General features: G+C 40.6%; 1 protein-coding gene across 3 annotated transcripts in view; it reads right to left on the bottom strand.

Annotated features, from left to right (window-relative positions):
• Positions 1–2649: 2649 nt before the first annotated feature.
• The window catches only part of ssh1a (slingshot protein phosphatase 1a), a 56106-nt gene continuing 32080 nt past the window's right edge, over positions 2650–26675 (bottom strand). For 2 of the 3 annotated variants that reach the window (XM_017452138.3, XM_017452139.3), the window contains 12 exons: positions 20560–20624; positions 19113–19234; positions 16245–16307; positions 15554–15619; positions 13055–13249; positions 12712–12805; positions 12302–12430; positions 12121–12167; positions 11815–11961; positions 10624–10824; positions 9696–10326; positions 2650–9445 (listed from right to left, as the gene is read on the bottom strand). In XM_017452138.3, the coding sequence (XP_017307627.1) occupies positions 8387–9445; positions 9696–10326; positions 10624–10824; positions 11815–11961; positions 12121–12167; positions 12302–12430; positions 12712–12805; positions 13055–13249; positions 15554–15619; positions 16245–16307; positions 19113–19234; positions 20560–20624 (2819 nt within the window). In that variant the 3' untranslated portion in view covers positions 2650–8386. Of the gene's footprint in view, positions 9446–9695; positions 10327–10623; positions 10825–11814; positions 11962–12120; positions 12168–12301; positions 12431–12711; positions 12806–13054; positions 13250–15553; positions 15620–16244; positions 16308–19112; positions 19235–20559; positions 20625–21820; positions 21915–26675 lie in introns of those variants that run through there. The other variant, XM_017452140.3, reaches the window with a different exon arrangement.

Below are 26675 nucleotides of genomic sequence, written 5' to 3' on the forward strand. Positions count from 1 at the left end.
GTCATAGTGAAATCTCCCTGTTTTTCCTCACAGCCTCCACAGCAACGGCCAAACAGGATGTGTTTCTTCGAGACGGGTTAAAAAAAAAACTGCAGGCGCCGAGGACAGAGTCCATGAGACATTACAGAAGAAAATAACAATAGAGAATTAATAGTAGCATGGAGTTACTGAAAAGCAGGGTATAAATAAAATGTCCTACACCACTGCTCTGTTGAATTCTCAAATCTGATTGGTCAAAGAATATTTATTCGAATATCATAACAGCAGGTCTGATGAGAGTGCCGGCTGCACGACACATCTCAGGTCTATATTAACGCACTCGTTCTAATGCATGAACGGTTCCATAGCGAAAGATAATTCACAGTGACTTGTATAGAAGGCGCTTCACATAATCTAAACAGATTAAACAATGTGTAACTGTTAATATGGTGAAATTTTTTTGTAAGGAAAAGTTTATTTAACATTCATGGAAGGAGTCTCCCGGGTCTGTGTGTGTTCTGCGCTTTCTCTGCAGCATGACAAGCTGCATTTTTGTTTTGTTTGATTAACTGAGAGAGAGAGAGAGAGAGAGAGAGAGTGAGAGAGCGAGAGAGTGAGGGAGAGAGAGAGAGAGTGAGTGAAAGTGTGTGAGTGAGGGAGAGAGTGAGAGAGAGAGAGAGAGAGAGTGTGTGAGTGAGGGAGAGAGTGTGTGAGAGAGAGAGTGAGTGAGAGTGTGTTAGTGAGGGAGAGAGAGAGAGTGAGTGAAGGGGAGAGAGAGAGAGAGAGAGAGAGAGAGAGAGAGGGGGTGAGTGAGGGAGAAAGAGAGTGTGAGAGAGAGAGTGAGGGAGAGAGAGAGTGAGAGTGAGTGAGGGAGAGAGACATGAGGGAACAACTGTTTATAGCAGTTATAAGTGATAATAGGTAATAACTTGTTTCGCAGATGTTCCACAACAGTAAATGTAACTATAAACATAAATAGTATGAGAGAAAAGTTCACAGTAATCAGCTTGGCGGTTGTAATTGGTTAGTTTTCTCGGTTTCGTGTCAGGCTGCATCACGTCAGCATGTCGTTGAATATTTTTCTATAAAAGCACATTCCGATGTGTTTAATCCTTACTTATATTATTAGTAGTGATCACAAACACATGTACAGCTCCACTTGAGGCATCGCAAACTGGAGAGGAGAGAGAGGGTTAAAAAGGAAATGACATCATTTAAATGTGTTGGCCTTCAGGGAATATAAACTAGGCACAACCTCATATCAGGCTGTACTGCATTTGTGTTGAAAGTGATTCATTTCTGTCTGACCATTCAATTATCTGAGAGAGGGACAGACTCCATAGTGAGCCTCGTGCCAACGATGACATTACACACTCTTATTTCCTGTTTTCCAGCAGATTGTCTCACTATCGCCACGGAAGCAGAGCTCTCTCACTGTTCCTCTCAGTTCTAGGCGCGTAACAGCGTGGTCCAATTCAGTGGGTTATTTATTTATTTTATTTTTTTGAATAACAATTCATGAGAGGTAAATATTTTTGCAGGAACCCATGATGCTACTTTTCAACAATTCTAATGCTGATTGACTGTAAGAGCTGCCCAAGCTAAACCAAAGCACTGCCTCCATACATACATTCCATGTAGTCACTGTTCATTAATCTCCCCTGAACACAGTATTATGTGGGAAAAACAAGCTTTTCCACACTGATGTCATGCTAATTAATGCCAGTGGCCGGTGGCTGCATGAGCTGAGCTGAGCTCAACCACTCTGCCATGCCAAGCATGCCAACTCAGTCAGCCAATCAGAGAGAAGAAAAGCGGTTTCTCCAGCCAACCAATCAGACCTGGAGAAGCAGTAAGTGGCGCCAGGGTGCAGACTTTCCTCTCAGAAAGTGTTTCCATCCAAATGGTTAGCAAAATTTGAAGCTGATTGTACATTCAGCATCAGGAAATTGTTAACAATTTCTATCAAATCGGAATATTCAACAGATGACTGAAAGAGGACAATATAATAAAAAGAGCTGTTGTATCTGAATGAGAGAAAAAAAAAACCCCATCTGCTTCTATTCAAGTAATTTAGAAACTCCAATCTGAGGCTACACACATCGAGTACTGGATCATGCTTTAAATTTATTCCCCGGCTTTCAGATAACTCAATGTAGCTCAATTCTTGAATCTAAATATGTGCCATGAAAGAAACCTGGACAGGACTAAAACACTAATAATCCATCAATTAGCAATAATCAAATTAAATATTTTCCAAAATGTTGATAATTTATACTGCTGTCTGGTGTAAATATTACAATTCAGTTCTGAATTTTAACCTGTTAATGACCACAGAAATGTTCATTAAGCCATTGTTCATGTTGGTCATCGTGAGCTTTATTGTACTCACTGATAGTGTGAACAGTGGCATGTGATTATCATCTTATTTGGTTTACTAATGAGATTTTAATCATGGGCATTGCCTAGCAGCTCTCCTTATTGATACTCATTGTAGAGATGAGTAAAAAGGGGGCCGAGCACCGTGCGTGAGTGCAGTTGTTTGAAAGAGCAGCGGCTTAAAAGAAAATTCGTAGAAGAAAATTTAAAGATCAGGTTGGTGAACAGTTGTCCAGTGACGTTTAGCCAAAAAAAAAAAAAAAGAAAAAGAAAAAGAAACTTGAACAGAGCTGAATGGGGAAAAAAAAGTTTATTTCCATAATATACACACAGTACATCATTTCCACAAAATGTACAAAGTGCAATATGCGTCAGAACTACAGCAAATCTTGCGGTACAAAAGACAAAATTACTGCATACTTAAATATAAAACAAAACTAATGGCAACAGTAGTGAATAAGAGAATTGCGTACACATCACAACCTCTTCCTATTTGCTCGAAGGGCCTTAGCGACGATATGGCTGCTTTAGTGGTGGCCCAGATACATCACAACTTTACGTATGAATTCATGTATTGATGAAATCTCTCTCTTTCACTCAAACCACTCTTCCCAAAGGTGCTGTAAAAGTGGCATCAGCTGAGCATGCTAAACCAGCTTCCTCATGGAACAAAGTCTATACTGACTGACTGACTGACTGACTGGCATTGAACATTTCATTTAACTTTGGTTATGGCTGAACCAAAATATGTGCTGAAAATGTTCTCTGTTTGGAGTGAGGAGAACTTGGCAACTCTACTTCTTTTTTCTAGTTTTGCCATTCATTTTTTCTCTTCCAGAATTTTTTATTATTTTTTTTTAAGTCAGATAATCAAGCCTAAATGGTATAAAAACTCAAAAATGTAAGAGAACAGATTTATAATAAAAATGTTGGCAACATAACAGAAGGGAAGATATAGACTGAACCATGCCTCTGGTGTTTCACTATAAGGCACTTTAACATTAATAACTAACAACGCAACACTAATGTGAAAGTCATGAACCAGCAACTCATTTGAGTGGCATCAACGGCAAAGTGCCAATGGCTTGTGTGAGGGTGAAGAGGGTTCAGGGACACTCTTGGCATGAATTGTCACTCAGTGGAACGGGATTGGCAAGAATGTTAAAATGCAAAACACAAAAGTACAGGAAAATCAAACTCAGGTTCCCCAATCCAAAACAGATCCCATAATGTTCCTCAACACTTTTACTAATCACAGATCGATAGATTTGCAGCTGCTCCTGAAAGATGGATGGAAACGAATCTTTGGATCACTGCATCCCTCAGACCTGGGAACCAAATGATGATTATGACAGACAGCTCATATGCTAAAATACGCTGTACATTTAGGAAAAAAAAAAAACATGAACAAACCAAAACCTGATGATCCTTAACATTAGGGTTCCGTTAGTAAACATTAACGAGTCTTAAACGTCAGCATTAATAAACTGTAAGTAATGTTACTCGACTACAACGACATTCGTCTAAATCGTTAATGAAATACACCTGCACTGATTAAAAAGATTTAAATTACAGCATGTTCCCGGTGTCCTATTGTTAGCGTAAGGAGCTTGCTTTTCAGACACTGATGTGTTCAGTAAGGTGTTATTCACTGTGGGCTTCCTTTCATGAACACTATTTAATGCAGGTGAATATTTGGCTTATTTTGTTGATCAATTAATACAAGTGTTAGCTACTTTGTTAATCTTACTGATGCTGTGTTAATGCTGCATTTGTTCATGTGTTAAATTATGCCAGTTAAGGGAACCTTCATGTAAAACATTATCATAAAACCTTGTAAACAGAATTCACAGAGTTGTCGCTGAAATGTCAGATTGCATTTCTAATAATAATAATAATAATAACCAGTTGACACAACAGCGCAGTGATTTAAAATAATAATAATAATAATAAAAAATTTAAATCATGGGCAGTAACTAGCAGTTCTCGCTAGTGGTTCTGTTTGTGCGTATGAGTAAAATGGGGCCAAGCACCCTGCGTCAAAGCAGTTCCTCCCTAACATGAGCAATCTGAAATTGTTCAACAGTGTGGAGCGTAATATGCTGTAAAATCACACAGGCTACGATTGAATCTTTGAAAAAAATGAAAATAAACATTAAAATGCTTCAGATCTATATTTATATTAAAAAAAAAACAAAAAAAAAAAACACAGGAATTTGAATTCTTTGGAATTACGATGTAAGCGAACAACTAAACTTTGTTCAAATTTGTTGATTGCAAATCTGTGTACATGGGTAATGTTAAAATCGCTAGCTTTTCTTTTTGATCAGCAACACAGATGACGTGTAGACTTGACATTTCCTCAGTGAATCCGAGCCCGACCTTGCCACTGGTCTCAGGAAACCCAAGACTTTTTTTTAAACAGTACGATATCAGGATTTGGAAGTAAAATTCAGATATCAGATTGTTGTGCAGGTGTACAATAGTGCCTTATTCAAGCCAAAAACCAAAGGTCTTCCTTCAGAGTTGCTATGGGGACGCAAGTCCCGGCCATTTTGTCACCTACAAACGTATTTACATACAGTGCATTGTGATGCATTGTGCATTCGACTGGAGCATGTGTGTATCGTATGAGCCTGCTCATGGATAAATACTAACGTGCACTCACACACTCGGAAGGTTGTTTTTTTTTTCCTTTTCTCTTTTCTGTCTCTCATAAATATTATTTCACAGTAATCGCACGGTTCATGGTGTGGGACGTCACTCACTCTCGCATGCAAAAGGTATAATATACACAAGACACACTTCAGTCAGAAACACGCATTCAACATAACAGCATTGTTAGATGTACAAAATAAGATAAAAAACAAAAGTTCTTTTGCATAATAAAAAATAACTCAAGTACTTATTGAAACTCGTCGAGTGATTTGAAATCAAGGGAACAAACCTGACATGAGAGTGACACAGTGTGGGCACTGCTGATATGGGTGGATGAGTGTGCTAGAACATGGAGTTTTGTAAGTGAGTAACTGTGTGTGTGTGGCTGTAGATCTTGTGCACAGGACTATTGAGACCCTCAGGACAGCACACACCCACATACGACAGATACACGTCACATGATCTTGGTAGAGATCAACAAACTCAAAGTCATGTTGAAATGGAATTATACAGACAAATGGCACACACGCACACAGTTGTGTTTGTGTGTCTATGATTTTTCAGTCTGAAATGTATTTCAAAAACACATTTGATCAAATCATATTCTCTTTAAAAAAAATTGTAATAATTATATAGAAATTTGAATTCATATTTGTTCAGTAGGAGAAAACAGACCTCATTTCTTTTTGATCTCTACCCTTCTGGCTCTTACTTGATCAAGGCAAATATCTGGGGAAACCAATCGTTAACTAGAACATGGCTTTCTACATCTACAACTTTTAAAAGTGTAATGTACAACATTACAAAGGAGAGAATCTTTACGATCTTACCCTGCGTTCATACTAGCAGCTGACACGTCACTGAGGTCGCGCCTGCTCCGCGGTTTCCATGTTTTTGTGGCAACTGTTATCACTTGCAATTATTATCTGTTCAGGGTTTTAGAAATTCCCTTCTACCACAATGCTGCTGAATTCTCAATTCTGATTGGTCAGAAGCCATGGACTAATTTTATGTAGCAGCAGCTCTGGGAGTAGTTCGGTCCGCAAGGCAAATCACGGATTTATATTAACGCGCTTGTTCCAATACGTTATTATTTTCATAGTCATGGCTGTGTCACAGAAACTTGGATGGCAGACACGCAAGAATCTAAATCTAACAATAAACTGTTGCTATTTAACAAAGAAAAAATTTTGAATTGTTGATGTGGTGAAGTTTTCTGTAAGGAGATTTTTATTTAATTTTTTTTGGAAGGAGTCTCCAGTGTCAGCACATTGTAACAGTCATCAGGTTTTCCACCATGGGACAGAGGATGTTTCTAGGTTAGATGACAAGCTGTGTTTTTTTTCTTATTAACTTCAAGAGAAAGTGAGGGAATTACTCACTTTTTATCGCTGCTGTAACATAAGTGATAACAAGGAACAACCTTGTTTCATGTATGTAACTTTAAATGCAACTATACAGGGATTAAAAATGGTCACAGCAAGTTGCTGTGATATAAGAAGACTATAGGAAAATAATAGGAAAATAATCTACGCATCATCACCAGGTCATGTTTTATTACTTGGATTATTGTTAGCAACCAAAGTGTATATGATACGCTCTAGTGTATAATTTATACACTATAATGTATATGACGTTAATAAGAAAACGTCATGTTCGTCTTGTGTTTAAAACACATTTTAATGCCATAATAAGGTAGTTTCTATTTTAATTTTCAAGTGGCAAGCAATGACTACGTTTACATGGACAGCATTAATCTAATTATTGACCTTATTCTGAATAAGACATATAATATTGTGATTAAGGTGTTTACATGAGTTGATGAACAGATTGCCTGCTGCATTTTTGCTTGCTAGTGTGAACGCAGAGTAACTGTGATTGCTTCAGAATGTTATCAGGGCCAGATGTTCCAAAAGCACCCTTATGCTACGTTCACAGGATGTTTTAGCATCCACTGATATGCACCGCTGGTTTGTCATAGGCGTGCTTGTGGAGATTTGTGGATATTAGTGGTAATTTTGTGCTATAACCCAGTAGACCTGTGAACACAAGAAGTGTGTGCCAAGTTAAGGGTTGACAGGAGCTGCCCTTGTAGAGTTCTGTAAAATATATCTCCGGACATTACATCATAACCAGCATTAGTTTCCCAAAACTGGGGTAAATGACCGTAATGATTTACATAGCCCCCAAAATGCATCGTTCTCATTGCATCACATTTTTGACAAATAGCAAAAACGTCCCTAAGGTGCTAAAATGATACCTTCCATATTAAAGCATTTGATGTAATCATCACTACGAGGGTCTGAGACAAAATATCAACCACTGTTTCTCCAAAACACCTTAGGAAGACTTCAAAGTCTTCTCCCACACACAGACACAAACATGTCTTAATGTCTTCAATATAATATTTCAATAAGTCCTAACCGCCATCATGTGCCCAGTGTTAACATTCAGTGGTAAAATTGACGATGGAATTCAAACCAGAGCAAAATACAGCTAGGTATCTCCAGCAACTGTTGATATATAGAGCAGAGTGAACAGCAGAGAGATTGAAACAGAATCTTGTTCTTTCATTCTAGAAACCTCTCAGCACGCACGAAGTAATCAGCAGTGATATGGAAATCCTTTTCCCTTTGTGTTCAGAAGTATCCAGACTGTCATCAAAACGTGAGCAAGCAGGAAGATGGGCTTCACACCGAACCAGACTTAGACGTGTAGACGAACAGACAACAGGTAGCAATTTCTTGTGAAATATGGCAGCTCAGCAGGAAGGGGAACCGAAGCAATGGTTTCCTTGGACGCTTGGCTGAAGAGCACTCGGTGTACAAGTTGTTTATATCACGCATTTTTAGCGTCAGTTCCATGCAACAAAATCCTTAAAACCCACAAGAGCCTTCTCGAAATATTTGGATATCCTGTTTCCTTGAGTAGCATATTTTTTAATATTCACAGCATTTAAAAGGTCTGTTGATTCCCAACTCTATTTGTTACTTCATCTACTGCGCAGTCCTTCCATGCAAGTCCTAAGAATCTCAGCAGGATGTTCCCTTTGATGGCATTTGTAGATGATAAACCCTCTCAAATAAGAGGAACGGCTTTTGGGATAGCAGTTTTTGTGTTGCAAACCCTGTTTTTCCCCCCAACTCTACATTTTAATTTGGCTAAAGCACAGTGCTTCCGCACAAGCTGTAGGAACTTCAGCAAGGCCTTTTCCAAGCCACCCATTTAAAGAGATCTTTTTACTGCAAACGCCCAACCTGGGTACTGATTCGCGGATGGCCAATCCTCCAATTTAAGAGAAGGAGGTTTTCAGGAAGGGAATCTTTGTCCAAGTACAACATCATCTTGCACAAATCCCCCTCACTTATTGTCAGCTCCTGGGCTCAGTTGTCCCCGTTGCTCCTGGACTGAAGAGTTCCATGGCTGTAGTGGCAGAGCAGCGATTGGCACGATCCCAATCTGGACTGATAGTGCCTTCCAGCTCTGGGGAGAGTGTGAGAAGAAGAAGAGTGCCAGCGTCAGAAGAGCATGCTGAGGAGCACAGGTCTTCTGTGGAGAAGGTGAGACTGCCGAGCTTGGCTAGTGAGTTGGAGCGCTTTAGACGGGAAGGCACCGTGAGTCCGGCCAGGCGCATCCTCATTTCTATCTCCTGTGCCCGCTGGCGCACCAGACCCGGCTTTCCGCGAATACTGCGGATGCTGTCGCTGCTCGAGCTGCGCGTCAGAGTGGAGCCGTGTGGGGATGAGACCGGCGTCAGGACTCCAGAGTCTTCAACTGCAGGTGGCACCGAGGTCCAAAAGTCTGCTTGAGTACCGAACATTCCAGACGAAGTGTCTTTAGACGCGGAAGGACGCTCTGGTGTCTCTGAGGAGCCTCGTGCAGCATTTCCTGCGTGTTCGCGGAAACGTTCCTGGAACATACCTGAAAGTTTCTCCAGCCTCTCAGCTCGCCGCCTGACCAGGCCAGACCTTTGTAGCTGGTCTAGTGTCTCCTGCTGTTGCTGTGAGCTCACCTCTCTAGGTAGACCTGGAGACCTCTCTTCTGCCTTGTCCTTGCCTGTTGAACCTTCATTCCCTTTGACCACTTGCCCCAGTGCTGTATCCATTGTTTGCTGAAGATCAGGTTTCTGTGACTGGCTTCCGGACTTGTCCTTATGCACCAAGTGTGGGATGGCTGAGATGCACGACTCTGAAGCTGTCTTGTTGCACTTGGTGCACTTGCAGTTTGGGCTACAAGGCCATACTCCTGTTGGTGTGATGGCCTTGACCACAACGCTGGTGCAAGCTGGCGCTTCGACAGAGATACTAGGCATACCACAGAAGGGTAATGGGGCTAGGCCATGTCCACTGGCATTAGAGACAGTACTGGGAGTTGTGAGAGAGCTTAATACTGGTCTGGGTATAGATGTCTGTTTCTTAAGGGTACTCTCCTATACAGAAAGACCAGACAACAGAACATTACTGAAGAAAAGATATATACAAAGTCAGTCTGTAGTAATTAGTCTTTAAAACAAAAGACTTTCAGAACAATGTCTGTGCAGAGGAGCTTCTATGATAGAAATAATATTTACTATTTTTTTTACCTATAATTCTGTCAAATTTTATGTTAAACAGCTACAACCAGGACATACAGCAGTCAGAGAACAACAAACCAAAGACGTCAGCAAAGCTTTTACTCACGGCAAGATTGTTTCGCGTTCTGAGGTGATTGTTGTTGTTGGAGTTCTCGTTGCACATGTGATTCATGTTACCAAGACTGATGCCACTCTCATCCCCGACACCTCCTTCTCTCTCTCTCCTACCCCCCTCGGCCAGTGCCTGCATCTCCTCCTGTTCTTTCTTTGCCTCCTCCTCATCTTCTTCTTCTACAGTGCTGAATTCAAGGCGCAGGCGCAGCTCCTCCAGAGGTTCGGCACCACGGGTGCAAGTCTGTGCCGCTGTGCCCTCTCCAGCAGGTGCGGTGAAGCGGGGTGTCTCAAATGCCTCATCATCCAGCAGGGCATCACGCTCCACATCCTCTATCTCAATGTAGACGCGATCCACATCCAGCAGAGGCGGCGGCATACGCACCGGTGTTGAAGGTTCGCTGTCCAGCGCCGAGTCAGACAGACGCCGGAAGTAGTAGTTGTAGTTTTGGGGGTTAGATGGGTCAAGTTCCAAAGCAAGGGGTGAGGAGTGAGCAGCAGCCTCGCAGCAGGAGGGACCGGCTCCTGGGGATGAGGGGTCAGCGCAGCAGGGTGCTGCCGGACGCTGGCAATCAGGGTGATCACATTCAGAGTCTGGATGCCACAGCCGATTGTGACGTTGCTTGCTGTAGAGTATTTACAAAAGTATATATAGTAGAATGATTTTTTAAATATTGGGCAAATAGTTATTGATTATTGGTTAATGATAGTGGAAGGACATTTTCAAACTTGGCTTATAACAGTGACTTGTGTTAGTCTGAGAAACTTACTTTACAATCATATTTTATTAAGTCACACGTCTGCCAAAAAAACCCAACTAATGCAATTGTCTAATTGCAGTCCAACACCCACACCCTGTTTGGTATCTTTGGTATTAACAGAAGTATATTTTGAATAGTGAAATTTATAAAGCAGATGCTTACCTTGCGTCCAGAATGCCCTCGTATTCGGCCAGCTGTCTCATGAAGCTATCGTTAGGCCGTGTGATGCTGCGTTTCTGTTTGACGAAGTTGTAGGCCTTCTCCAGGGTCCACCCGTACTCTTTCATGGCGTAGGCTATGACAGTGGATGCGGAGCGGCTTACGCCCATCTTACAGTGGACCAGACACTTGGACTGGTTCTTCCTGAAAAGTCGGAGAGGTGAGAAAGTGTAAAACCGAGGAATTATCGCGGTAGCCTCCAAAACCTTTCCAATGACTGATTCTGCATCTGTGTTAAATGTGATTATAGCACTGCAGAACCCAGTGTGTGCGAGGGTGCAGAGGAAGACTCGGGAGGCAGGTGGAATGTTAGGTTCGCGTTTATTCAGTCTGCGCTTTTACAAACTCAACATAAAAAAGGACAAATGAACAGAAAGAGTCCGTCACGGACTCATGGCTTTTGCTCCGTCAAGTTCACGTTCACGCTCCTTGGCGTGTGTATGGGTGTGTGTGCATGTGTGTGTCTCGCAAGCTCTGCCAGCTATATCTCACACTCTCTCTCTCTTTTGCTGGTTACGGGAGACACTGAAATCACAAAGAACACAAATAAGTAGCCTAGCGGTAATAAGACACAGGTGAGAATCATCACGCGCTACCTGCCTCCTCTCTGTCCGCAGCTGATGCTCGACCACGCCCCCGCTCACACAACCACCACAGTAATAATTTGAAGTATATAATGATAATGAGTCTTTATTGATACCCCAGCATGTCAGAGCGCAGGGTCAGCCATGATACAGCGCCCCTGGAGAAGAGAGGGTTAAGGGCCTTGCTCAAGGGCCCAACAGTGGCAGCTTGGCAGTGCTGGGCTTGAACCCCGACCTTTCCATCAGTAAACCAGAGTTTTAAATTTTTAAAACTCTTAGAGTTTTAAAGTTATTAAATTTTTTTCTAACTATTCTGCCAACATACAACGAATTCAAACAGTAACACCGTATTAACTCTTTTTGGATCATAATGACCAATACCAGACTCCATTACTGTCGCGCTCTATGCAGATTCTGCTACTGACCCTACTGCATTTTTAGCAAACAATGTAACAGAGTGAAGATTTGGTCAACTTGTTTGAGAAATAAAATTTTGTAAAACAACAGCAACAAAAATAAAAAACGTTACAGACTGCCGTGTGCATCTTACTTAGCCTTAACAATGAAGTTGTACGTGTCGTTCCAGTGAGCCAGCAGGTCCGTGGTCTCTTCGTCATACACGCGCACGTTGTGGTAACAAAAAGTCCCCGGGAAAAAGTTATCGATCTCCCGCGTGACATTTAGGATGTAGCCCACACTAAGAACAAAACGTTATAGTGTCTCATTTGGAGTCTCTCATATTGCATAACGTATCCATACTAAAATCTTTGGTTAACAGAAGAATCCAAGACAGCTATCATAGCAGATGCAGACAGCGTTAAAAGTCTCTTCTATCTATCTATACAGTTTAACTCACCCTGTCTCCTGTAGCTCCTCTAGATTGGAAGCGTTCCATTCAGATCCCTAAAATACATTTGAAAAAAAACACAGGATTTACATAACACGCATCATTTCCAGCATTATTCTTATTTTTTAGTACTAATTTACTAAAACTAAAAGTAAAACAAGCCATTAAGACTTTTAATTGTTCCACTAACCAGGTAGAGGTGGTCGAATATGAGCGTGGCTTTATCCATCTGACCCAGGATCAGCAGAATCTCGTTGTCAATAAACTCTTTGTACTCCTTCAGATTGCAGTTCATGTGCTGCTCGAGCTCATTACGGATCTGATAGAGGTGTGGGGGGAAAAAAATAACAGTGAGGGAACATATTAGACACTAGAGCGGTAATAGCTAGACATTTTAATCATGAGTACATGTTTTTTTTTTTTTGCTTCTACCATTAATTAACCTTATACCACACTGCCATTAAATTCTCAATTCTGATTGGTCAGAAGGTACTGTACTCTGATTGGCACAGTGCTTTAAGAGGAACGTGTAGCATTTGGTACATTCTAGGAGTTTCATTCGGACATTACAGGTCTACACACGACAGGTTTGTTTTTCACCTCCTTAGACGTGACATTCTCCAGGTCCTGCAGCATCATGATGCTCCTGAGTTTGGTTTTGATGAGGCATTCGGTTCGCTCTCTCTCCGTCGGCCTGGAGCGAACACCAGATGAAGGTTAAACCACAGAAGAGCTTCGGTGTGAGCCATGACAAAAGCCGCTAACTACTTGATATTCACAGAACGAAGCGGCATACATGTTCCGGGTAACGAATAATCGATTCGGGATTTGTTTTGGGAGTTTTATGCTTATTCATGTCATTTGACATGTCTGCGTCAAAGACACTAGACACGTTACTGAAAAATGTGAAAAGCAAAAAATGAAAGTGAGATGAAGAACTCACTTGTCTCCGAACATGGCGGGCGAGTCGGGCCGCAGCGTCTCCAGGTCCTGCATGGCGTTCCACTCGTTGATGCAGCTCTGCTCAGAGGAGATGCAGCTCTCATAGTAGCCCGTCCAGATGAGTGCAATTCCACCAGGGAAGTAGTTATATCGCCTCGACACCTCACACGCTTTGTGCAGAACCTGCAAAGCCGACCTGGTAACAGGGCAAAGGTCAGGAGTGAGAGACCTGAAACTGGACCGCTCGCTCATACCTGCACCCGACGATGGCCAATCTATTAAACGCATACTATTAAAAGTATTTGTTTAATACTTAACTCAATATAAACATGAATTCCTTGACTATCAGATAAAAATAATAGTTCCACAGTACCGGGCCAGAGTAAAACTGAACCTCCCATTGAGTCCTCTCCAGATTTCTTTTGTCCATAGCGCAAAAGAATCGTATCGTTCTTGGCAGACTGGATGTTAACGCATGTTCTCCATGTCGACGTTTTACATTATACGACGAAGATCAACAGCCCTGCGATTAAAGGACATTTCTGCTTACGCCATCAGTCCGAGGAGAAAACGGAGACAAGCAAAACATTCGTAAAATAAGGAAAGGTTTTCCGTCCATTAACACGTTTCGTTTACGTTTTGCCGTTGTCATTTTTGCCCTATGCCGTCCTCCTAACAGTCCCTCCAGGATTTTGCGATCGCAGAAACGAACGCCAAATCTAGCAAACTCCACAATATTCAGAGGACCTCGAAATTTTTCCAAAATTACAGCAGATTTTCCGCAGATTCGAGCCAAGACGTCATTGTAACGTGTCAAAATGTGTCACGTCATTGTAACACGCATTCAGCCAAACTGCTCTTCGACTCATGTGCGTCGAACACGAGTACAGCTAAAAGGTCTTGTTTAGCAACAAACATCACGGCGAAAGACTGTGCGATTGTAATTTCTCCAACTCACTCGAATTGCATCTCAAATTTGGAAAAAGACGCTGCAAAATCAAGCATTTTTGGCTGTAACAATCACAAAAAACTGTACAAAATCCTGTACAAACTGTCCTATTGGTGGCTTTTAGATCAGTGTTGTAACAGCATTCTGGGATTTTAATCAAACATTTCTGACACATTGCCAGAACTTTGTCGCCGACTGTCTTTCACACTGAACTGGCTGATAGTCACATTACGCACTCTAAGACGCACGTAGTATTATTTTATGACATGCAATGCCTGTCTGTGACAACAAAACGGACTTGAAGAATCATACACTGGCATAAATCACTAGGGTAAACGCACTGTCTGTAAAGCATGACAGAAATACATGTTTCTGCTATTCTATTCTATCAGCCCGAAACGCAGAGGAAAATGTGAAGTGCATAAAAAATAATCTCATTAGTATGCCTTGTCAGTTACACACATCCACCAGCAGGCGGCAGCCGACGACCGAGTTGGGCGAATGTCCCAGTGCATCTGATCATCAGTGTGAACAAGCAGCTTGTGCTCAGAAGTAAAGCTGCTGACCACGCCCAGCCACCTGAACAAGGCCAAGGCCTTCTGTATGACCACAATCGTCTGGAAGCACCCACGCTTATCTATCGCCATCATTTCCTTTTCCTATCTTCATGAGACGAGTTATTCACACTCTGGTCATGGAGTGATACCTGGAGCTTCTCAAAACAACGTTTCTGTGTCATGTGGTATCACCTTTCATTGTTTTATTCAAATAAAATGACAGATTCAAAATGGAAGACAAAAATGCTGCTCTAGTAGGAGCAGCTTTCGACTTTCCTGTTGATCTTTGAATATTTGCAACGATATAAGGGTTAAAGGAATGCTTTCCCTAATTTTCCCCTTACCCCAATTGTAGTCCAAAGTTAGCTTCCTCCTAGTTTTGCACTAGAATTAAAAACCTAACGTGGCTAACAAGTAAAGGAAGCTTATAGCTACCAATTTAGCATGTCTGCAAACATGCTGTGTTGAGTTGTACAAAACCGGTTGCGGTTTCTGACACTGTATGACACACTGTTTTCTATAAAAAATGCACAAAATGACATCACAGAGTTAAAAACAGTTGCGGTTCCCATCGTAAGAAAAGGAATCGCAATCTTCCTTAGCACCAGCATCATACTCAGGTTGGTCTGAAGGCAGAAATGTATCTGATAATATAATCATACTGGATTATTATATCAATATAATCGATTTCAGGGAGGTAACAGTAACTCCACTTCATCCTGAGTTCTACCACACCACCCCACATCCCAATGCGTTTTATTTCTTTTATACCACATTTGCCATTTTAGTTCCATTGCTGTTGTTTTTTTTAAACGTACTTATTCTGATACAAAACTACAAACAATCTTTGGACATTAAACATGTCTCCGTTAGCAACTACCACTGGTGATCAGCGGAAACATACAGTATTATACATTTTATTTCTGACAGAACTGTTCCATTAAGTGGACAGTAAGAGCCCACACTGATAGATGCACAGTCGTGTGCGACTTACCACATGGCCTGAACCGACACAGGTTTAAAGATGTGTGTGCGTCCTGCCGTTGTCACGCTAAAACCCCTGCAGATGACAACGCAAATGGTCAACCGAGGCATCCACTCAGAAAGCTTAATGCTTCCTCTTTAATGATTGGAAATGGAATAAATGGTTTTGACTTCCTGTTTGGCCTTTCGCATGCAGTACAATTCATGGACGTTTTACATTCTCTTCCTAAACACCTTAAATGAGCTGTATACACAACATAGCAGTAAAGAAACATGGAGAATACGTTACAAAATACTTCAACTCTACGCACTAGGCTGCCATGTATATTATACCAGTAAGAATATGAGTGATATTACGATAATATATGATCTCAAATCTGTCTGGAATTGAGAAACTAATACACAGTTTTTACCCAAATTTATAACCATCATTATAATCATTAATATTTTATAAATCAGAGCTCTGAACCTGAATATCCTGCTCAAACACCAGTCGCGGAATATGTTTCAAAATCACTGAGATGCCACATACGCCATTACAAACAAAATACACATTAAAACACTGCTGGTGCTATAACATCTAGATGGGAGAACAACCGTTTTTGAAAAGTGTTTTTAACATTCGGTGATGAATACTACAACATTCACAAACGCCGAGGCTGCATTTGCGTGTTTTGACCAGTAGGGGAGGATGCACTCACCCGTCTCCGTCCAAATGGATCTTTGTGTCGCTCCAGAGAGGCAGAACCATCCCTACAGAGCAGCTTTTATGGTGAAGGGGGGGGGGGGGGGGGGGGGGGTGGAGGAAAGGACACACAACACTGTTATCCAACTCTACAAATATCCTACGTGAACATTGTACAGTAATTTACACACAAAAAAATCGCAATCACGCCCACTATTTTAGTTCGTAACTGCTCACGCTATTTTCTAACAAACTTTGTAGATTCTGTTTTCCAAAATATAGATATATAAAGATAGAGCAGTTACTCCCAAGTTACTAAACGTACTAATGTTTTTGTGGGTTTTTTTGTCCTGCAAGCTTCATATCTGACAGCATAAAAGTAAAAACCACCTGAGACTTTTGCCGGGTGCCACACTTCTTGAGGCTAATTGAGCTAGCATGTAACATATGACATGTTTTTAGTCTATAGACTACAGCATTGCACAAACCTGACATCACAAATAATATTATATTATCACTTTGACTATCACGATCTCTAACATGCAATTACAATTACACGTTCAGTCTTTGGGCAACGCCTCCTGACTGAGAAAGTAATTCAGCTTTCGCTCTGTATTTAGCTCCATGACGTCCTTTTGTCCATTTCTATAAGTCAGAGCGCCATACGCTATCAGAAACCGTATACACAAACCTTTTTGAGCAACTCGACACACCTGTTTGTAGCGAGTGTGTGATGATTCAAAGCATTATTAACAGGTTTTTTTTTTTAAACATCAGATAATCTTTGGCAAAGATTGTCTATATTGGAATTTTTTACATTTATTTATTTATGCAAATTGTCTAATTAAATATGCATAAGTTTGCATTCTTAATAAAACCAAAAATTTAATAATTAGAATTAACGTTAATTAAAATCAACGAAATTATTTCAAATGCACGTTCACTCTCAACAGAAAGACTTTTACAGAACGGTTTGTTGGAATGCGATTACTTTGTGTTACTTTGTTTAATCAAGAAAACATGAGCTGTTGTCAAAAAAATATTTGAAGCCAGTTTCAGTATAAAATCCAACGTCAATCAAATAATAATCAACATTTTGGGAATCTTTTGGATTTGGATAAAGAGAACAAATAAATTTAAGGAAAAACAGTTTTACAAATACAAATGTGGCTTACTGTGTGGTTCGTAAGATTTATAATGTGAAGTGGGCGGAGCGTAAAGCCTTATTCAAAATTGCTAAGTGAGCAAAAGGAAATGTTTTGATATTTTGTCACTACAGTATAACAGAAGACGTTATAGATGCAATGCAACTTGAAAAATGATGAAGTCATGTTTAACAGGTTAAACTGGTAGCTTACTTGTTAGTTACATTATCTTTGTAGCTCCAGTGCAAAACTAATGATGTAAACGTCAAACATGTCAAGGCTGATCGACTATATTTGACTAATTGGGGTTTTTTTTTGGCACCAACCAAAACTGTAAATCCAAGACAAAAAGCATGCTTTGTATGCAAGAGATGTTTAGTAAATCCTAACATTTGAGAAATGATACAATGTGGAATTTAAAGTATTCTTTCTTCACATTTGGGGCAACCAGTCCAGTAGAGCTATACTCTTCTCCATCATGATTTCCTTCACTTGAATCCTCATGACTTCAGCTGAATTGAATCATGTGAAGTCTTGCTACTGGTCTATTACTGCAGCTGTTCACACCGTTGGCTCGAGCAGCCCATCATGCTGACGCAGAGCGTCTTGATGAGTGCTTAACCACAGAGATTAATGCAGTGTCGTAAAGCTTGGCTGATCTGTCTAACCGAACCTAACTCAAACCACCAGGGTCATGTTTCTGATTTCAGTCAGGTCTGAGATACACCTTCGCTGAGCTAGTGCGGGATAAGAGAAATTACAATAATCAGCTTGCTAGCAAAGGGTAAAGTTGTTTATTCATTAGGTCTTGGTTTTTGGTAGCTAATGAGTTTGACTTTTGTATTCATTATTAGTTAAGCAAAACTATGCTTATGCTAAGCCTTTTTCCTATCTCGCAGTTTGATTAGGCTTTGGTATTTGGCCTCTAAAGCTAGGGTCAAAGTTGAGCTTGAGAAGTCATGCATCAACGTCTTGGATTTGTTTCATACTTGCCATCAGTGCATGTTTTCAATGTAATCCTAAGGGAATGTTTCAAAAATATAAAGTACTTGTGCTAGGTTTTTTTTTTTTTTGTTCCAGCATAGTGTACATGAACAGAGGAGCAAATATAAGAAGATATACGACATGTCAAATTGAAAATACTTTGTCATTATTCCAGTTTTGTAATCCATTTTTAGGAGATTCAGCCAAGTCGCAAAAAAGAGCTCAAATTCTCTGTTTTCTCTCAGTTTCCAAAACTACAGCATGGGTACAAAACCTCCTCATCCACAGAGTTACACAAATGTTTAGATCACTGCAAGAAACGTAGTAGTCAAGCACCGGCTGTGAACATGCAGAGGATTCGCAGTGTACAAGCGGGTAATGAGTGAGTGGTTACACCTGTGTGTGTATATTAACTGTATATTTATAGGGTGTTTGCTTTGCAGTGAGGGCATTTTGACCCTGTGGGGGGAAAAAGGTATTGATGGTGGGAAAAACTTGACACTGACCTTGATGATGAACTAACCCAAGACAGCCATTGATTGATTTTTTTTTTCAGTAGTGACTCAATTGGCCAATAGAAGAACAGAAAAGTGCTCAAGAAATATAAATAAATAAATAAGCCACCTTAAGCAAAGTAGAAAGAAGAGGGCCCTGGTCCAATAAATATAATATAATATTAGGCAAACTACTGTAGTGTGTGTGTGTGTGTGTGTGTGTGTGTGTGTGTGTGTGTGTGTGTGTGTGTGTGTGTTTACCTGTCGTTATTGTTGAAGTCCATCCCAAGCAGAATGTTTTCTTCAGTGTCCTGTCTGCCGCTGGTGTAAACCACCACCATGTACCGCACACGATCTGACCAAGCACTCTCCAACCGCACCGCCTGACACACACAATCACTTATGTAAGCAGACAGCAAACAGTGAGCGACAAACATCCCATTAGCGATATCTAGATAGCGAAAGATCTGATCTTGCGCTTTGTTCACACTGGGAGATTCTGTGAGATGTAATGCATTATTAAATCCTCGATGACACGCTGAAACTACCGAAAGAACGAAGTGTGAAGTTTACCATGTGGCACTTTGCGTGAATTTTAAAACCCTTGATTGTTTTTTTACCCCCAGAGGTCGCTCTGGTGCAGATTATTCAAGTGAGGTACCACACAGTGGTCCGTCATTACAGTTTGGTTAAAAAGATCGAATATCCAAGGTTTTCCAGCTACCTGGGGAAAAATGAGCCTAGAGACCACATGTTTCAGCAGTACATCCAGATACATCCATCTACACACGGCCAAAGACGACGCTCATGATGTGTGGAAAAAATAAAGGAACGTTTCTTGATTTAAATACAGAAAATAACATAAATAAAGCAATTAAATAAAAATTTCTGCATCGATATGTAACATTTTCCCACTACAATCCAGTTTTGTTACAGCTGATATTTTGGAAATGTGATTTTTATGTATTATATCCATACAGGGCTGCGCAATATGGCGCTTCAAACTGTAGGACGATAGAAAAAGTCTATTTTATAGACGTTTTCCTATATAGTCTATAACGGCAATGTCTCAAAAACCACTTCTCGACAGATCAATTTTGCATCGAGTTTAGAGAAAAGGTAATCACGATGATGCGTATCGTTTCAAGACATGAAATTATTCATATTGTGATATAAGACTTTGTCCATATCTCTCAGCCCTACATCCATAGACACCCATTTATATTCCAGAATGGAGAAGGAGCACCAGTAATGCATCCACATGGCCTCATGACAACCGCGCACAGAATTGTCAGCATCGTTTAAGTGTGTGTGTATGTATGTATGTATATTATATATATATGCGTATGGTTAACACCTGTTTTATTGCTGTGGAGAAATGCAATGAGATTATGCTCAGGTCACTGAAAATTTGTGTAAACAGGGCCAAAAAAAAAAAGTCCCCACTAATCAGGACTGTGTCTGATCTTCATACTAATGTAATACGAGGAAAATAACCTCGGCGTGCATCTCCGTACACACTAACAAACAGGACCATGAAATACTCTCCAACCAACCCCACACACACACACACACACACACACACACACACACACACAATAATGCACATACACTTGAACATGTTCTCATTGGTTAATGGATGAGACAAAGTGGGACACGGCCTACAGCTGTCAATAAAACGCATTCAGACATGCTTGCATGTGCTCACCAGTTTGATTCGGTCCTCGGAGCGAAGAATGTTGATCATCACCTGTAGGTGCTGAGGTAAATCTCCTGTCGAAATAGGAAAATACGCTGTTAAAACACAACTCTGATGACTCGACCTCTTTAAAAAAAACAAAAAAATCCGGCTCATCTTGCTTGATACCGTGTGTGGTAAATCAACACAAGCATAATGGCAATAAAACCAGCGCAAGATTTATGGAGTTGAGACACAACAGGAACGGGGAGGAACGAATGATTCACATCTCGATGAGTGAGGACGACAGGACGGAGCCAGCCAGCTCTCAGAGCACTGCGCAGCGTCCGTACACGTGTTCAAATTTAGATTACTACAACGCTGAGGACCCAAGGCTTATATTTGTTTTTCTTCAATCTAACTCTGGTCCTCACAAGTATGTAAAGCCATGCACACACACACACACACACACACACACTATAATGCAATGTGAAGTTTCCACAGATAACGCTGCTCTAGGGATCAGAATCTAAATCTATTAAAAATCACAGAGTACAAGACGTACAGACTGAGTATCAACATGTTATACAAAGAATAAAAACAGTTACACCACGGCCATGGGAAACGATCATTTCTGATTGGTTGTCTTCCGTTTCTTGATTCTGATTGGTCAGTAAGTGTGGATTCATTTTCTACAAGAGAAGCTCTAACAATAGTTTGTACAAACATTATATTAATCTGGTGCTCCTAATATGTTATCGTTTCTATAGTAACGGCCAACGCAGGTGTCGCATAATTGGCTGACATAACTGTTGATACAGTGAAGTTTTTTTTGGGAGGAAATGTCTCCGGTGTCTTCAGGACGGAAGAGTTGTTTTTCCTTTCTGGTTTCTCTTGTTCCAGATAACAAGCTGTATTTATTTTTAACTTCAAGAGTGAAAAAAAACAAACAAACAAAAAAATAAGATAGGATGCTTGTGTGGGAATGGATGTTTATAGATGCTTTATAACGTGTGTGAATACAATTACTATTTTGCAGATGTTCCATGACATAACAATAAATTGATAAAAAAAGTTTGTCATTGGACTTGTAATGCTTGGCAAATTGCTCTGCTTTTCTTGTCTACGAGGCATAACCTAAAGACTATTTAACCTTTTGAACCTTAGCATAAAGAGTTTTGACGCGAGTTACCACCCAAAACCACCACCTTTTGAGTCCAGAATTGAGTCTGCTAAGAGGTTTTAAATAATAAATTTTAAAAAGCAAAAACAAAACCAACCTTGACCTTACCTCCAACAAAACCTGAGACGCAAAACAAGCTCTTTGGAAAACCAGTTTCTCTAAACAATGACCATTTTTACATTTTGTTTGGATGTTGTGGATGTGTGGCACGGCCCCAGTCTGCACAGGTCTGAGAGAGAGAGAGAGAGAGAGAGTGTCAGAGAGATAGAGAGAGTGTGTGAGAGAGAGAGTGATTGAGAGAGAGAGTGAGTGTGTGAGAGAGAGAGTGATTGAGAGAGGGAGAGAGAGAGAGAGAGAGAGAGATGGCGGCCAGACGAGCTTGTAAATCTAAACCGCCGTCAACGTTAATTATCAGTTCAGCACTTGGTCAGATGGTGTTTTACACTCTGCCTCTGTGGCTATTGTTCCTGCTTTCTGTTTTTCTGGCAACACTTCAGGTAACTGGAGTGATGATCCATCATTGCAGGGGTGAGTCACGCTGCCACCGTTGGCATGGTGAGAATGCATGTCTGAGAAAAAAAGAAAGTCTAAAGACAAAGCCCCGTATCTGAATAGAACCAGGATTTAAGGAAGTGGAAAGATGCCTGGTTTCAGGTTTGGCCTAACGTGCTAGTAGGAATGCACATCTACAGCTGGTTCTTGCTTTCTAAAAAATTTTTTTTTAGGCACCCTATAAGCCAGAGGTGTCCGATCTTATCCGGGAAGGGCTGGTGAGGGTGCAGGTTTTCATTCCAACCAAGCAGGAGCCAAACCTGATTCCACCTGTTTAATCAGTTTATGTTGGCTTTACTCAGATGTGGCTTCTGCTTGGTTTGAATGAAAACCTGCACCCACACCGGCCCTTCCCGGATAAGATTGCACACCCATGCTATAAACCTAATGACGTAAGCATACATCGGTACTCGGAACACGTTCTAAAATTGTCCCTTCGTCGTGAGTGAAAGCTTTGACCTTTATAACAGGACATTTGATTTGCTGTTCCACGTCTTTAAAAAGGAAAAGAGAAGCAAACATTCCACCTGCAGGTCTGCAATGCAGCTCTGGATCAAAGACGCTTTTCTGCTGATCAAGCACCAGCCTGATCCCCCAGTCACTCCCTGACCTTTGACGTCTGACCTTTAACCTCGGGTTGTGGCAAAAGCGCATGCGACGCCACACTCGCGAAGCCTGACAACCTAGAGTCTGTTTGAGCGCATTTACGAGGGAAAATGTGACAATGTGAAAATTTTACAGGGACATAAAAAACCCCAAATAAATCAGTAATGTTAGGAAGTTGGGGTCAGAGTGCAGGGTCAGCCATGATACAGCGTCCCTGGAGCAGAGAGGGTTAAGGGCCTTGCTTAAGGGCCCAACAGTGGCAACGATGGGGCTTGAACCCCTGACCTTCTGATCAGTAACCCAGAGCCTTAACTACCAAGCCACCACTGCCCCTATTATTATTATTATTATTATTATTATTATTATAAGAATAATAAGAATAATAATAAGAGGAAGAAGAAGAAGAAGAAGAACTGAAGTCAGTTTGAGCATTAGAAATCAGGGTGTAGCTGAAGGGTCTAAATATGGAAAGTGTAGAACAGCTGAAAGCTGGAACAACCTGGGAGCTGAGGAAAGGTTCCCCCTATACGATCTACTACATGAACGCAGTGGCAGTGATCACCTTATACACCATTTTAGAAAAGATTAGAGATGGTCACAGCCCGTCACTCTGGTTCTTACTTCAGGGAGTTTCGTTTAGATAATTATAGATAATTATAATACAAACAAACCAGAATAACAAAGCTTTTGTAATTACTGTATACAATTGCATCATTCCTATAGGTGTATAAAAGGTTGGCAAATTAATAGATAATATATTTAAGTATTAAACAGACGTTTTCAGTTATATTTTGTATTTTTAGTATGAATGCAAACACAAACAGACTGACTGGGGGAAAAAGACCAGTTTGGGTGAGTCCGTGTCCAGGAGTGGTGACAGGAGTGGAATCAGGTGTGGCCTTTTGCTGTTATAGCAAAATCCACCCAAAGTTCAATGTGTTGTACAATCTGTGATGATTTTCTGTTCACCACGGTTGTAAATAGTGCTTATTTGAGTTTACTGTAGCCTTCCTGTCAGTTGAACCAGGCTGGCCATTCTCCTCTGACCTCTCACATCAACAAGGCGTATCCACTCACAGAACTGTGAATGTTTGTCATTTAGACTGTATGAAGAAAAAAAATCAGTTCCTGAAATACTGACCACAGTCGGAGTTCACGTTTCCCTCATTCTGACGTTTCACGTGAACTGAAGCCCTTGACCTGCATGTGCATGATTTTATGCGCTGCAGCCATGTGATTGGCTGAACGAATGAGCTGGGGTACGGGCGTTCCTATTAAAATGGCCGTGAATGTATGTAGTCCAGTTGTTACGGGAAGGGATTCAGCTTTGTAGCAAAGCTCAGGGAACTGTACAAACCTGAACAGCGGCAACATTAATAGAGCGAAAATTAAACTACGAGTCTCTGCGAGTGCTGGGGAAGAGTAACCTCCACATCTCAGCTTTAAAAAAAAGAAAAATTCACTTTGTTTTAATCATTGTGCTTTTATTCTAGTTTTTTTTTAACACACATTCTACATTAAAATTTGAGCTGCATTTTAAAGGGCGTGAATATATGAAATAATAGAATATATATGAAAAATGCTACATAAATACTAAAGAGGTTTTTGTATGCGAGTTGTAACACATTCAGTCAACTCGCTTGTTCCAACTGGCTTTAAACAATAAAACGTAATGAATCACACTTCATCACGTTAATATGAACAAGTACACAGAGCCACTGAACAACGAGTTCACAGCATCTGATGTACATCTGAAAATTTTTTACTGACTACGTTTACATGGACAGCAGTAATCTAATTATTGACCTTATTCTGAATAAGACAATATTGTGATTAAGGTGTTTACATGAGTTGCTTTTAGAATATTCCTTTCATGTTTTTGTTTTACATGTTATAGAACATAGATGGATTAAGTCATTACGTCCCCACGCCACGCCGTCCGACGTTCCCTCCAGAATTTCATGTATCGGTATACAGTTCATCTTCATTATGGTACCGTATACAGTTTTGGGTGTTTCATTTTTAATTTTACGAAAACTTCAACTGCAGTTAATTATTTATTGTGCTATACGTGCAAATAGACGACTGCTTGAAGCCGTGTGCTGCGTACCAAACTACATACTTACCTACTATATAGCAGGTAAGTACGCGGTTTTGGAGGCAGCCGTGCTCTTTTGTTTGTGGTCAAACAGTTGAGCGCTGCCGTGTGTATACGTGTCCTGTCGCACAATGCAGTGAAAACTCCCACACGTCGTTAATAGTGTGATTAAGGTGTGTACGTGTCTGTGACGCACGTTGATAATGCGACTAAAACAGGAATACTCCACACGTCTTAATTCCATTTGTGTTTACTTCGAGTATGACTTTAGTTGGATTAAGGTCATCAATAATCGCTGTTTACATGCTAGTTTCTTAATCAGAGTATCGTCTTAATCGGGTTAATATCGTAATCCTGTCCATGTAAACATACTGACTGTCAGGAGAAACACACGCCTCCCTCCATCTCCCTCTACATTTGCCCCTCACGTCCCCGTCTCCCCGTCTTACGTCTCTGAAAACAGAACGGTCGCGGATTCAAAGCCGACGTGTAAAATTGAACACCGGCGACCCGCAACAGCGAATCACGTGGGAGCAGCCGCATAAGGCACACAGATAACATCAGACGAGGTAAGCGGCGTAAAGGAGAAAAAACATCCTGAAGGAATATCGAAGCTAAAACTGACAGCGAAAGGGAACGCCGAGACATCCGAAGAGCAGGACGGCATATTTACCAGCAGTGGTGACTTAGTGGTTAAGACTTTGGGTTACTGATCGGAAGGTCATGAGTTCAAACCCCAGCACTGCCAAGCTGCCACTGCTGGGCCCTTAAGCAAGGCCCTTAACCCTCAACTGCTCAGATGTATAAATGCGATAAATGAAGAGCTTTTTATAGAGCAGCGTTTTTGAAACAAATTCAAAAAGTATTCTCACGTCCCAGAATCCCTTTATTATGGACACAGAACAGAAGCACTCGACTTGCGTCTCCTTGTGTAAGTGCCGCTAAACCGCTCATCTGACTCATCCCCACAAACGCATATGCACGTTTTTTATACAAAAGATTAAAAAAATGTAAAAAAAAATAAAACGTTTCCTTGATTTTGCATTCATTTCTGCAATGGTGAAATCCTTGGACTGAGAAATAAACAAATAAAAAAATAATCTCTTGATCTCTATTAATTAGGATTCAACCACAAACAAAAACGTGATAGAGGAACAGAGATGAAAATCCGCAATAAAAGCACTATTGGATATATTTTCTTTCTTTCTGTATATAGAGGTGGGTGATATGCCAAAAATATCACATCACGAGTCTCATGTCTATGATACACAGTATGTATCACGATACACAGTATATGTTTGCCAGAAAAAACAGTAGTGTTGGATGTATACATTAAAAAAAAACTGACGATAATTTATCTAATGTCTAGAAAAACTATTTAATTTTTTTTTATAGTTATGAAAAAGAGACATTTTTGTTTATAAAAAATGAGCAAATTTTTTTTTTTTTTAAAGATTACATAAAAATTTTCGAGACCAAATCAGCTGCTTATAGTCTGTTTGTGACTCCTGTTTTTTTTACATTCAAAATGAATAAGAAAACATATCACAATATCTCAGAAAAAAACAGTGATGTAATATATCGCAGTATCGATGTTATTCCACCGTAACGCCCAGCCTTACTTTATATATCGACTCGATTGACTCTTACATGCACGATAAAACAAAAACCACTACATGAACGCACAGAGGCACTACGGCTCTCGTT

This window comes from Ictalurus punctatus, chromosome 22 (genome assembly GCF_001660625.3).
Source record: "Ictalurus punctatus breed USDA103 chromosome 22, Coco_2.0, whole genome shotgun sequence".
Lineage (NCBI taxonomy): Eukaryota > Metazoa > Chordata > Actinopteri > Siluriformes > Ictaluridae > Ictalurus > Ictalurus punctatus.